At 41.0% G+C, this 12,794-nt stretch overlaps 1 protein-coding gene across 2 annotated transcripts in view; it reads right to left on the reverse strand.

Annotated features, from left to right (window-relative positions):
* Positions 1-1,472: 1,472 nt before the first annotated feature.
* Positions 1,473-12,794, reverse strand: part of LOC122876891 (tight junction protein ZO-2-like) — a 113,304-nt gene continuing 101,982 nt past the window's right edge. For both annotated transcript variants that reach the window (XM_044197790.1, XM_044197791.1), the window contains 4 exons: positions 11,370-11,477; positions 4,306-4,806; positions 3,208-3,293; positions 1,473-2,674 (listed from right to left, as the gene is read on the reverse strand). In XM_044197790.1, the coding sequence (XP_044053725.1) occupies positions 2,530-2,674; positions 3,208-3,293; positions 4,306-4,806; positions 11,370-11,477 (840 nt within the window). In that variant the 3' untranslated portion in view covers positions 1,473-2,529. The remainder of the gene's footprint in view (positions 2,675-3,207; positions 3,294-4,305; positions 4,807-11,369; positions 11,478-12,794) is intronic.

The following is a 12,794-nucleotide window of genomic DNA, read 5'->3' on the forward strand; positions in this document are numbered from 1 at the left end:
GAATTTTTAAAAAAGATTCAGTGAATTCCTAAAACAACTGAACCCTTCAGTTTTTATCAAACTTTACTCAAACAGCAGGAAATAGTGCATCTGTTGGGGACTATTTTAAGTAGTGGATTAATGCACATTTGGTGTTCTAGTAAGAATTTGTATTAGTGTTTTTAATAGTTTTTGGACAACAATGGTGCTCTATGGCACATATGAATAAGATATATCAGGCTTTGGATACACACACAATACTTGTTAGTAGGATGCATTCATTGTTGGTTTGAATCTGCACATTGGATTTGTTGACAATAAAAAAATATAGAATATCACCGACCTTATCATTTAACAGAGTTGTTAGCATAGGCAGTGATAGCCATCATGGCTGAACAGACAGAAGAGGGCACAACCTGCTGAAACTTCAACTATCAAGAAAACATTTCAAAGCAAAAGACATCACTCTGCTGGACACACAGTTAAGACTGGCAAATCATTTCTGGCTGGGAGGTACAGTGCAAAAACAGCACAGCAATGAATGCTGAGCACCTAAGATGATAAAAAAGAAAAGAAAAAGGAAGCTTAACACCCAGTGACACCAGAAAGAGGCACAGCAAAATTCATTGCACATCCTAGTAAAATAGGTGGTGCTACAAGCTTGGTGACATAGTGACAATTCACAGGACTAGCTGGCAAATTACTGTAGCTGGCGAGCTAACTCATGGATGTATTAGGAGAACTGGCGAGACAGTGGTGAGTAAGCCTTGGTGCCAGCCTTGCTGCCCTATGTGTCCAACCGTGTAGCTACAACAAAAAAAAAAAATTCCTGCGACCCACAAACCGCTAACTTGCTAGCCAGCTTGACCATGCTGGTGCTAGTCAGTCACAATAGCTCTCCTGAGCTAGCTAGCTGGCTAGCTACCTCAATTTAGCAAGCTAGTTAGCGTGGTCTCTAAAGGGACAAAAGTTTTACATAGTTTATTCAAGAGATATTTGTACCATTGACTTTTGTCTCATAACTGTCTAAAATCCATGCATCTTTTGTAGAGCATTTTATACTGGTGACAGAGGAGGTTATATAAAAGTGCAACACAGCTAATAAGCTATGATAGCTTTCTTTTTTAACTCTCTTCGTTCTTTCAGAGATCAGCACTGTCAAGACAATTCATTATTGGTTAGTGTTAGTGATTTGAGCAGATTTACTTAGCCCCCGCGAGCTAGTCCACTGATTATGCTGATTCCATTGAAATTAATTGATTTTGCCTTGAAATTTATAATGCTGGAGTGACTGGGCCTTTATAGATTGCAACTTTGACCAACTCTCATTATTTCAATTCAAAATTCCATTTATATAGCTCCAAATTCATAACAGAAGTTATCTCATTGCACTTTTCCTATAGAGCAGGTTTAGACCATGCTCTTTATAATATTATTTACAGAGAACCAACAAATCCCACCATGAGCAAGCACTTGGCAACAGTGGCAAGGAAAAACTTCCTTTAAGAGGCAGAAACTCAAGCAGAACCAGACTCAGGGTGGGCGGCCATCTGCTGCTGCCGTTTTATGTTTTGAGAGAGAGAGAGAGAGAGAGAGAGAGAGAGAGGTTTAATTTCAAACTGGTGTTAGATTGATATTGTTCTTGATTGAAATCTAGAGATCAGACAGTGTTTGCTCTTTCTTAAACATGGCAGATGTGTGTACTGTATTTTTGTTGTTTTTTTTGTCACACGATGTGACAGCAGACAGTACAGTGTGTGGGGGCAGCATTAAGGTTTTGGTGACACTGGTTCCCTGGTTTCCCTTTAAGCTTGACAGCAGCAGAGGTTTTAGTACGGTTGGGTGGCTGAGGAGTGAAGGAAAGACAACCCAAACCTCATGGGACTAATAAAGTAAAAGGCACTTTAAAAAACTGTAATAAATTCCAGTGTTACTAGATAGAATATATATAGATATATGCTTTATGTATACACAGGCATTGTCATATATACGAAGGAATGCAAAGACAGAATATAAACACTTGACTTTAGATATATATACGCTGTTTGTAATAATATATAGGTAACCTTTGCTGATCAATAGCTTAGCTGGCAATAATAGGAGCTTAAAAAAGAAGGGGATGGATGTGATAAAGCGCATTGTGGGTTTTGGGGTTTGTAGAGGTTTTTGTGAGGGCAAAACCCGTGGCAATAGGTTTCAGTTGCTGTGCACAAACTGAAGAGTTGCATAGACAAGAAAACAAGTGGTTTTAGTCACTCAGTTTTGACCATTAAAAGTGATACTTAAGAAAGAAACAATGAAATACAACATAAAAGTAAAGTCAAGACAGTGTGTTCCTATCCAAATGGATAGTACAGATTGCTTTAACGTCCTTGAACCAAAAAAAAGTTTTTCCCTCAATATCAAAGAAGCAAGAGTCAGTTCAAAATCAGCAGCTTACTTGTGCAGGGCATAATGGAATGGTAAGTGTGTAAATAGACTGCATATACAGTGTATGTGTACATGTATGTCCAGGAAGCTGAGGGCTGGCACAGCTGCTGTGTGATGACCCTACAGTTCGGTGTCCTGGTACTGGTAGGAGTTGGCGGTGTAATATCCCGGCGCTGCCTCCTCCTCTGCCTCCTTTTCGCTGGGGAAGAAGGGACGTCCCTCCTTGTAGGATGGAGGAGTGTGGGGTTCAGGATGGGAGCTGGAGCTGGAAGGACACAGAAAACACAAGCAGCACTGAGTCCTGCCCCACTTCCAGTTTAGCTTGAGCTTCACTAGCCTTGGCAACACTATGGCGATCTGGCAAAGTTGGTCCACCACTTTGGTCCAGACAGACAGATTGTTTTCCAGAAGGCCCAACACAAATGCTATTGCTAGGAATACAGAGACAGCGCTAAAGCAAAGTCCAATGGATCAAGAAACACGAGCAGTCAGATGATCAGACAGGTTGGAAACAAACCAACCAAACCAGATGAAACCAGAAACCACTTTAGGTGGTCAAACTGAAAGTGAGTACACCTGCAATGTCACTTATAATCCCTCAATGTACAGGAGAACTATAGTAACTACAGTAACTATAGTAAGTACAGTAGTACAGTCCCTAAAAAAAGCCTCTCAGGCTGCACTATCAGTTATATCTTGCAAACTGGGAGGTCAGCAAACACTGCAGAGACACAAACATGCTGACAAACACACTCACAGCAGAGCTTGGTAACAGTCGTTTGGCAGTAGTGAGCCTACCCGATAGGCTGTGGGCGACTGTGATCCAGCTTGGCTGTCTTCAGAGGAACAGCATAGATGTCTGGGTGCTTCTGAGCAATTTCCAACTGGAAACACAGATTAGTTGATTAAAGACTGTCATGACTGGTATCCAAACAAATTCAATTTCTGTCATATGTTGCAGTAAAACATGCTAAGCATCAGCTGACCACGAAGCTCCAATCAGTGCCTCACAGACATGAAAATGAGCCCAGACCTGGAAGGATGAGGTCTGGAACACCTGGTGTTAAAATGGAATTAGATTTTACATATATGTGTGTTTCCAGGTCTTGGGGAGTACTACTACATATGTGAAATTTTTTTTTAAAGCCTTTTGTGTCACTAGAGGAAGCTGTGTGATGTCCCATAAACTGCCTCAAGTGATGTCACTTTAGTCAGCGTCAGTTGGGGCTTAAGACTGCAAGTTTGAAAATGAATAAAATCTATAGATATGGATCTATGGAGTTACTATGTTTTTCTGGAAGATAGATCTAATACATTGTATCAATTATATCCTCTTTTGGGACTTTGGGGGCTTCGTAGTGGAGTACTCTTTTTATTAAATCTTTAATAATCTGCCATACCTTATTAAAGGTTTAATTATATAACAGTGTGCTCCAGACCTCATCCTTCTAGATGTAATGTCATATATTTATGCCTTAACTCTCTGCACATCATGGACAACAATACTCTCTTCCCACTTAATTGGTTTGCTCTCCATTTGGTGACCCATTTTCATCAAGCCACTATAACTGGTACAACAGCATATGAAACAAATAACATGACTGACTAAGAGAATAATGTTTAATCACCACACTAATCTGATTTATATTTCACTTCACCCACCTCTTTTCCATCTAGTGTGCTGTACTTGTATGAAAAACAATAACATGCTCTTGTTGTTCTTACACACCTTGTAATTAGTGCTGGCTATTGTGATTGCACCATTAAAAAAGAGGCGTACATCTGCAAAGTGACCAATCTGTAAAATCCTTCAGAACTAAGTTCCCTGACTTCTATTGTGTGTAATACACCTCATGATACTGCAGATGACTAATGGGAACATTGAGCTATGCCCACCCTGGCATTCTGTGCCTCCTGCACTTCCAGCATCCTTCGGACTCGGGCAAAGTGATCCATCTTCTCGAAGGCCTTGATCTTCCCCAGGAAGGACTTCATGGACGGATCCTCCACAGGGCTGTCCTCTGCTGCCACCTCTTGCTGCCTACAGGCTGCCACGGTCGCACTGGGCAGAGCCACAGGTGAGTGAACTGCAGCCTCTGCTGTGCTCCCGCAGTTGCTGCGCTTGGGCGCAGTGGGGGGTTGGGGCGCTCCCAGGGGCCGCAGTTTACCACAGGAGTTGAAGTGGTGAGCCGGAAGTGGGGGCAGCGGGCCGGAGGAGGCAGCTGAATGGGAGATGGGTAGTGGATGGTCGTTGTTGCTGCTGGCAGGGCTGCTGCTGGAGGGAGAATCGTAACTTTGGCTGGAGCTGGGGGTTGGAGGGTGATGTTGACGGTGGTGATGGTGTGGGTTGATGGAGCCTGATAGGAGGACCGGATCATCCCTCAGAGACAGTCTCACCTGACCAAGGAGGGGAAGCATTAGAGCCAGAACAGATACTTGCAGTGCCCAATCTGACTTTTATGATAAAAAAAAAAAAAAAACGCGATTGACATCTCTGGGGAAAGTTATGCTGTAGATCATTTACGGACAGTCCTTAGCTGCTTCATTTCAGCATGTTTAAACCCAGTTTAGAGTTGTTCTGCAATGTAATCGGAACAATCTGTCATGTAATATTCTCTACATCATTATATATTCGACAAATGAATTTCCATCACCTATTTGTCATGTAAACTCTTTATGGACAAAAGAAAAAACTCCTCAATCAAGTGTAAAACCTGTTTTAGTGATATTGTGGAAGTTTTGTTGAATTCTGACGCTTCCATCCAGCTTTTCTAATAAGATAATTCGCATAAATTTGCATGCTTGGATGGGAACATGGCTTCGTGCCTGTTGCATGTTAACTTTTGAAAATAAAATCAAGCGTCCTTCTACATTAATTAGCTGTCTTGAACAACTTTTCGTTACATTAGGTCGGCCTACACAGTTTTAGAACAAGCTATTTAAAAAATATATATGTGCAGCAAAGTGAGAGGTGAGATGATTGTGACAGCCCTACTGGTGTCCATACTGACAATATAATCAGTGAAACAACTATGACCACCCTTACTTTCATGATTCTCTCCGGGTTTACCACCGCAGGTGGTTCCACTGAGGGCTAAAATCTACTTTTGGAGATTTGTCGGGCTTGTCTTAATTTATTTCCTTGATTTTGATGACAATAAATGTTGAAGGGATTATTTGTCCCAGTGATCCCAGTAACACCTCAGGATCTCCTAGGAGGAGCTGGAGGACCAAAAACTGGGGAAAAGAACACCAAAAGTGGCAGCGGCGGATGGCCGTCCACGACTGAGTTTAGTTTTGTCCAAGGTTTCTGCCTCTTAAAGGAAGTTTTTCCTTGCCACCGTCGCCAAGTGCTTGCTCATGGTGGGATTTGTTGGGTCTCTGTAATTAATATTATAAAGAGTATGGTCTAGACTGCTCTATAGGAAAAGTGCAATGAGATAACTTCTGTTATGAATTGGCGCTATATAAATAAAATTGAATTGAATTGAAGAATTAGCTGCCTCTGTCTGTGCTAGTGAGATGGCAGGGCTGTATGGCTGTATGGTATGGTGCAGTCAGGTGTTTGCAGCTCCTGTTGTCTAGACTTCCAGTATGGCAGATTCCAAAGGCTCCACTCCATATTAGTAATGTTAGAGCATTCAGGCACTTCTGATTGATGTGAGTACTGTACATAGGTACCCACATTATCAGTGCATCAACCTAATCAAAGATCCTCTACACCTTGGGGCAGTAAGAACAATGAGTCATGATTTTACAGGATTTTACAGAATTACTGGAATTTCAGCTAAAAGAAATGTGAATTAGTTTGTGTTTCCATCAAGTGCCTTTATGCAAATAAGAGGACATCATACAATGACATGATTAAATGCGCACCAGTAATGTGTCTCTTCTGATCCTGCCTTGTTTTTATCAGCCGCTATGATGATAGAGAGGGGTGCGACATGTAACAAGAGCTTGTGTCTGTTCCAGAACCAGTGACCATGCAGTAAAGTTCACCTATGTACTTTTTTTTACTTTTTGGACTTTCTGGTGGAGTGGAGTCGTATTTTGATATGCCAGCCCATCCTTTTTGCAACACTTGTGAGTTTTTGGCACACGGTTCTTTCTTGTTTGTATTTAACAAAGGAATGTTTCAGATATATATGCCATTAAAAAGGCTAAAGCAGCACTGATCTCATGTCTGTGTGCTGTTTGGAGGTCAGTGGTTGTGGGATAGATAACAATCTTTCTTTCATGCTACTTGAACATGAGATACAGCATTTTTTATTTTTGATCCTCGACATCAAAGACATGTCCATTAAGTTGAGAGATTTTTTGTGTCTTCTATCCGCAATTCTGACAGATGATATGATGTTACATCTGCTTGACCAATCACAATGAGGCTAACCTAACCTGAACATTACATTCATTTGGAAGACACTTTTGTCCGAAGCGACTTACAATAAGTGCATTCAAACCATGTAGGAGCAAGAGCTAGATATCATCCAAAATTGGGAATGTATCCCTTTAAACAAATAACTAAAAGCATGTTCACTGCTATAGTACAAATGCTTAGAGACGCTTTTTTTGTTGTTTTTTAGAAATGAGACATAAGCAAGTGCTAACACTGTAGAAGATGGACAGTAACTCTGCAGTCCTGACTTCAGTGGGGAGCTCATTCCACCACTGTGGAGGCAGAACAGAGAAGGCTGGGGTGTAGGGTTTGACCATGGGTTGGAGGTAGGAAGGAGCAGTTCCCTTCACTGCTCTGAAGGCCAGCACCAGAGTTCTGAACTGGATGTGAGCAACAACAGGGGGCCTGACTAGTGAGTGGAGAAGAGGAGCGGTGTGGGAAAACACCAGGTGGGCAGGAGCATTCTGGATTAGCTGCTGCGGTCTGATGGCAGACGCAGGGGCTCTAGCAAAGAGGGAGTTGCAGTAGTCCAGGCGGGAAATGACAAGCGCCTGGATCATCACCTGGGCCGCCAGTCCACAATCTACAGTGCGCACACTCTAAAGTTGTAGCTCATCTGTTATTTTTTATTGTGCAATAAAGTGGTAACAATACAAGTGTAAAACAATACAAAAGACGATGTTGAAAAACAGGACAGAAGAGAAATAACACACACTGCAGCATTAAACAACATAAACCAACTATGAGGTAAAGAAAATAACTCTTATACAAAATATCGGTACTATAAAATAAATGAAATAATTGTATTGATATGAAATGATTTTTATTGTTTCCGGTTTAAAAAAACTTTCTGCTTAAAAGACGAGACCAGAAGTCAGTCCCATAGATAGATGATCAGACGGCATCCATAGCAACACAGTCTGCTAATCAGAAATGACAGACAAAGGGACAAATTAATATTCATGGACGGTTACTGACTGACATGGAACTGGCTGAGTGAGTGAGTGAGTGATGTCGTGCAGCCCGAGTCAGATCTTCTGCTCAGGGCAGGGCGCGGGCTTTGGGGTAGGAGAGTGAGTACTAAGTTCAGTCAAGTGCTAAAGTGGTTGCTTTTTTCACAGGGCTAGGTTAATACAGTAATTAACGTGATACATTTCCACAAATACAGTTAATATAAAAGTTGCATAATAATGTGAGTGACGTGTGGTCTCGCCTCGTCTTCGCAGTTTGCACTAGCTAATAGCACGTAGGAGGGGTGAGCGAGACTAAATCTAGTAGAATAGTAGGGCATTAAGGCTAGTGGGTCTGTTTTAGTGGTAGCCTGGGTTCAGAACTGACTAGTATAAAACCTCCAACCAAAAAAATGTGTGATTGATCAAACAACACTGTGGATCAGACTTTATAGCTACACTCAGAACTAGAATGAGAGAGAGTAAAGCACTAGAAAAAGGGTTGATTACAGAACTGAAGTTAAAGGCAGAATATGTAGGATTGTCCTAAAAATCAATGTATAGACTCATATAAAAATAATCCCTCTCAATCATCACTTGACCACTTGACCCACTAGCAGTGTGTGGCGGCGTCTGTATGTGCAGAGACGCTGCCCTCTGCCTGTATTTTCTTAGTTTCCTATTAGTTTGCTGTGTTCGGGACGTTTCTGGCCGTCAACCTTTGGGCAGCAGTGTGTGGCCCCCAGCCAGTAACAGCAGGCTGTGAGGTCGGACTCTATAAAAACGTAGCGAGCAGGTTACACCGCTGTCTCTGTCTCTCTCCACTGCTTTCTGTCTGTGTCATAGATGTATCTCCAGCTCCGGCACAGCGCTAAACGAAGTGTGCAGATAGGCGGGGCTGTGCAGACTCTCTCGCTCTGAGCTGGGGACGGGGGGCCAACTTTGAATTGCGTGTTTACAAACAGCAACCAACAAATCCAACTTATTCTGCCTTTAAACTGTTTTCATTCCAGCCAAACAGCAGCTCCTCAATAGGCCTGTTGCGATAATTCCGTTATCAACTTATTGTACGATATATGGACATGACCTCGGTCAGTTTTGCCCGTTGTGTTTACATGCGTGCATAGAATGTCACCAACATGATGCCGGAATGAACAGCAGGGTTTTAAAGATTTCTCACTTCAGTTCAGTGGGGCTTTATTGGCATGGGAAACAGACGTTAACATTGCCAAAGCAAGTGTAAAATAAAAACATAGACAGAAGAAATGTGCTATTAGAATATATACAGATAAGATAATAATAATATATATATTAAATTAAATACATATACATATAAATAAGTATATGGGGGGGTGGGGGCGCGCTGACATATCTCTATCAACTGACATTTCTCTAACTCTCCGTTGCTGCAACCGACACAACCCCTATGCTTTATGCAAATGAATGTGATAGAGTGCGACGCCCTTTAAATGCCTTTAAAATGACAATAATATCGTTTATCGCAATTATTGCTGGGAAAATACATCATCCAACAAAAGTAGTTATCGTAAAGTAGTAAAGTAGCCTACTCCTCAACAACTTTTATTGTTTTGAATAGAGATGAAAACTAATGATCTATATCAGCTGCTGCGATGTGTTGTTGGAATGAAAAACTTGAACGTAGCTTAAGGTTGAAGGTCACTGCTACACACAAGCCCACCACCATGTACCAACAACTGAGGGGAATTTTGGGTACCCATCCAGTCCAATGAGCTGCTGTTGGAGGAATCCGAACTTGAACAGTGAGATTGGTTTCTCCATATCAGGCTGTTCCTCAGAGGAAAGGGCAGTTTGTTCCATTGGTTGGAGGGAAAGAGCTGGCAGGGAGGATGTGGAGGTTAGAGTCAGAATTACTGTAGGTTGTCGTACTTACTGTTTGCTACTGAGAAATAATGTAATCTCTGATTAATATATAACAAAACATTTGTTTGTGATATATGATGAAATGGAAGAGTTGAGGATGTTGGACTCTTACACACTTTGGTAGACCCCACTGCACCTAAACTAGAGCTTCATCTGAAAAGCACAGTACTGCAACCACCTCAAACCACAAACAGCACACTGTGTGCGTCTTTTCAAGTCCTAACCAACCAGATTCTATTCAGAAGCTGGACAATCCTTTCTGTGTACATGTTGTCCACTTTGACTTTGATATCATTACAGAACTTTTTTTAAATTAATTTAATTAAAGCTGCATTTTTTTCTGGCCACTTGGGGGGAGGGTTAGGTTAGCTATAGCTGTAAAGATAACATCTGACATATCATCTTGATATGGCAAATATGTTAGAAAACACACAAAATGCCTGTGTACACATCCAGCAGACACAGAGCATCATTACAGTCCAAAATTCTCTCTCTGTTAGCTCTGCTTTGGTCTCCAGCAGCTCCTGAGGGAAACATCTGGCTCTTTAGCTGCTAGATGCTCCGCTATGTTCAGCAGCTGCTCTCTGACTGAGTCTGTCTGATTGGTTTCTTTTGAGCTGAAGAGAACTGCAGAACTGATCATTCTTAGCAGGTTCACTATGAGCAACACTGCTTAAAAAAACATGTTTTATTCAACCCACAGTGTATACACACTTTGAATGATTGCCATCCAACATAGAACTGTCATTATGAATGAGGAGAGTGGAAGTGATCCTCTATAGATATAGAGCTGAACTGTGTTCTTGCTGTTCACTGCTCTCTACACTGGAAAATGGCTCTCATAGGACAATGGCAGTATGTTAATGACATGTATTATATCCCTCACAATCAATCTTAACATCATCTGCCTTTACCTGGCTTATTTCAGGTGATATATAAGGTGCCATGTGAGAAAGGAAATTAAGTCTGGTCATTCTTCTGTCAGCAACCTGTCAGACTGTTGTGACACAGAGCGCACTGCTTCTAAAGGCAGGAAAAGAAACATTTGGTTTGTCATGACCTTAATGTAATGTGTTCCTCCAGACGTACCAAAATTGAGCTGAGGATCTGGCCCGACGCATAAGTGAACTAAGCAGCTGCTTAGGGCCCCACATCCACCAGGATGCCCCCAAAGACAAAATTACAATTACAAATGTGAAGACCTCTGTTCACTCCTTTTCAAATTGAATTATTGTTGCTGTTTTTATACTTGTAGTTGGAAACTATTGGCTAAGTGTTACCAGGTAAATGTATTTCTTTTTCTCAGTGGTTTCACTTGTAGTTCATTGTTGACTTTGTTTTGTGAATTGATGGCACGCAACTCAAACAAAGGTCTGGCACACAGCAATACACTTTTTACCACTTTGTTAAATTACCTGGGATAATGAATGGATAGTGACTATTATTTTCATTATCGATTCATCTGTTGATTATTCTTCTGATTAATGCATTAATTGTTTTTGTATAAAATGTCAGGAAAATTTCCCATCTTCCCAGAGCCCAAATGTCTTGTTTTGTCCACAACCCAAAGAGATTCACAATGATATCAAACAGAAAAAAGCAGCAAATTCTCACAGTTGGGTGTGGGCGGTTAACTTTGCTGAAGGACACCATAACAGTGTTTCCAAAGGTAGGCGGATTATTGCTGTACAGATATACTGTGTGTCCCTCACCTTGTTGTCTGGTAAGAAGACCGGTGGAGGGCTGGACCTGCTGAGGACTTCCCGGCTGCTGATTTTCCTCATGCGACTCCTGATGTCTGGACTGTACCTGCGCAAGATCTACACACACACACACACACACACACACACACACACACACACACACACACATTGTACACATCCATACAGTACACAGGACAGATCAGTGGGCATCATGTTTGTACATGGGGGTGGGAAAAAAATTTGATTGCACAGGTGTACCTTAACCTGGTGACTCAGATGTTGCTAGTATGGTTTGTTTATTATGTTTGTGAACAGAATAACTTCAAATGCTCAGATAAGAATGTTAACAACTTGTCTGATGCACTATAGTGCATTATAGAAGTTGATACAATACATTGTAGATACAGACTTTAAAGATAAACTTTACAACAGCTGTACAGAAGCTGCAGAGAGTTGTATTTTCCTGTCTGCGCTACAGATGGCAGCACCATTTGGAGAACTGAAGTGTTTATCAGACTGTGTGTTTGTGAGAGCGTATGTCTGACATGTCCATCAACAAATACATATTATCATATAGAACTTAACACTTGCTTCAGATAAATTGGAACAGGGACAGTTCTCTGCTGAACTGTTGTTCCACAGTCTTGACACCTTGACAGCAAAAGCCTGATGCCCCTGGCTGATAAGCAGTGGTGGAAAGTAACTAAAGAAGTGTATTTAAGTCAGCGCCCCTCTTTGAATGTTTGGTGTAGTTACAGACTCAGACCACAGAGAGAATGACAAAATCAGTGTAAAAAGTGGATGAGACAGCTGCAGCTGATTCAGAACACTTTATTAAAACACATTTGAGGCTTCATATCTTGCACTGAACTTTTTATTCTTGTTTTCTTCTTTTTTTAAATCTTCTATTCTATTTCATTATTTTTAAATCCTATTTATATGCCTTTTTATATTGTCTAGTGTTTCTTTTCTGTCTTATGTAAAGCCCTTTGAATTGCCTTGGTGTTGAAAGGTGCTTTACTAATAAACTTGTACTTTAAAGTATTACTATTTTATAGTAATTCATCCTTCTACTCCACTTTATTTCAATTCAATTCAATTTTAATTATATAGCGCCAATTCATAACAGAAGTTATCTCATTGCGCTTTTTCTATAGAGTAGGTCTAGACCGTACTCTTTATAATATTATTAATAATATATTATTTCATAGCAAAATATTGTACCTTTTACTCCACTACATTTATCTGACAGACATAGTTACTACTTACTTTGCAGATTCATATTTTACATAGAGAGCATATGTCACTTTTCGTGTTCCAAGTGCAACACCATGAATGTCTTCGTCTGACAGTGTGCAGCATTAATCCCACTTGTATGATTCATTGCGTTTCACGCCCCTCTGTGATAGTAGGGTTTTCACCCTGCGAGTGTGG

This window comes from Siniperca chuatsi, linkage group LG5 (assembly GCF_020085105.1).
Source record: "Siniperca chuatsi isolate FFG_IHB_CAS linkage group LG5, ASM2008510v1, whole genome shotgun sequence".
Classification (NCBI taxonomy): domain Eukaryota; kingdom Metazoa; phylum Chordata; class Actinopteri; order Centrarchiformes; family Sinipercidae; genus Siniperca; species Siniperca chuatsi.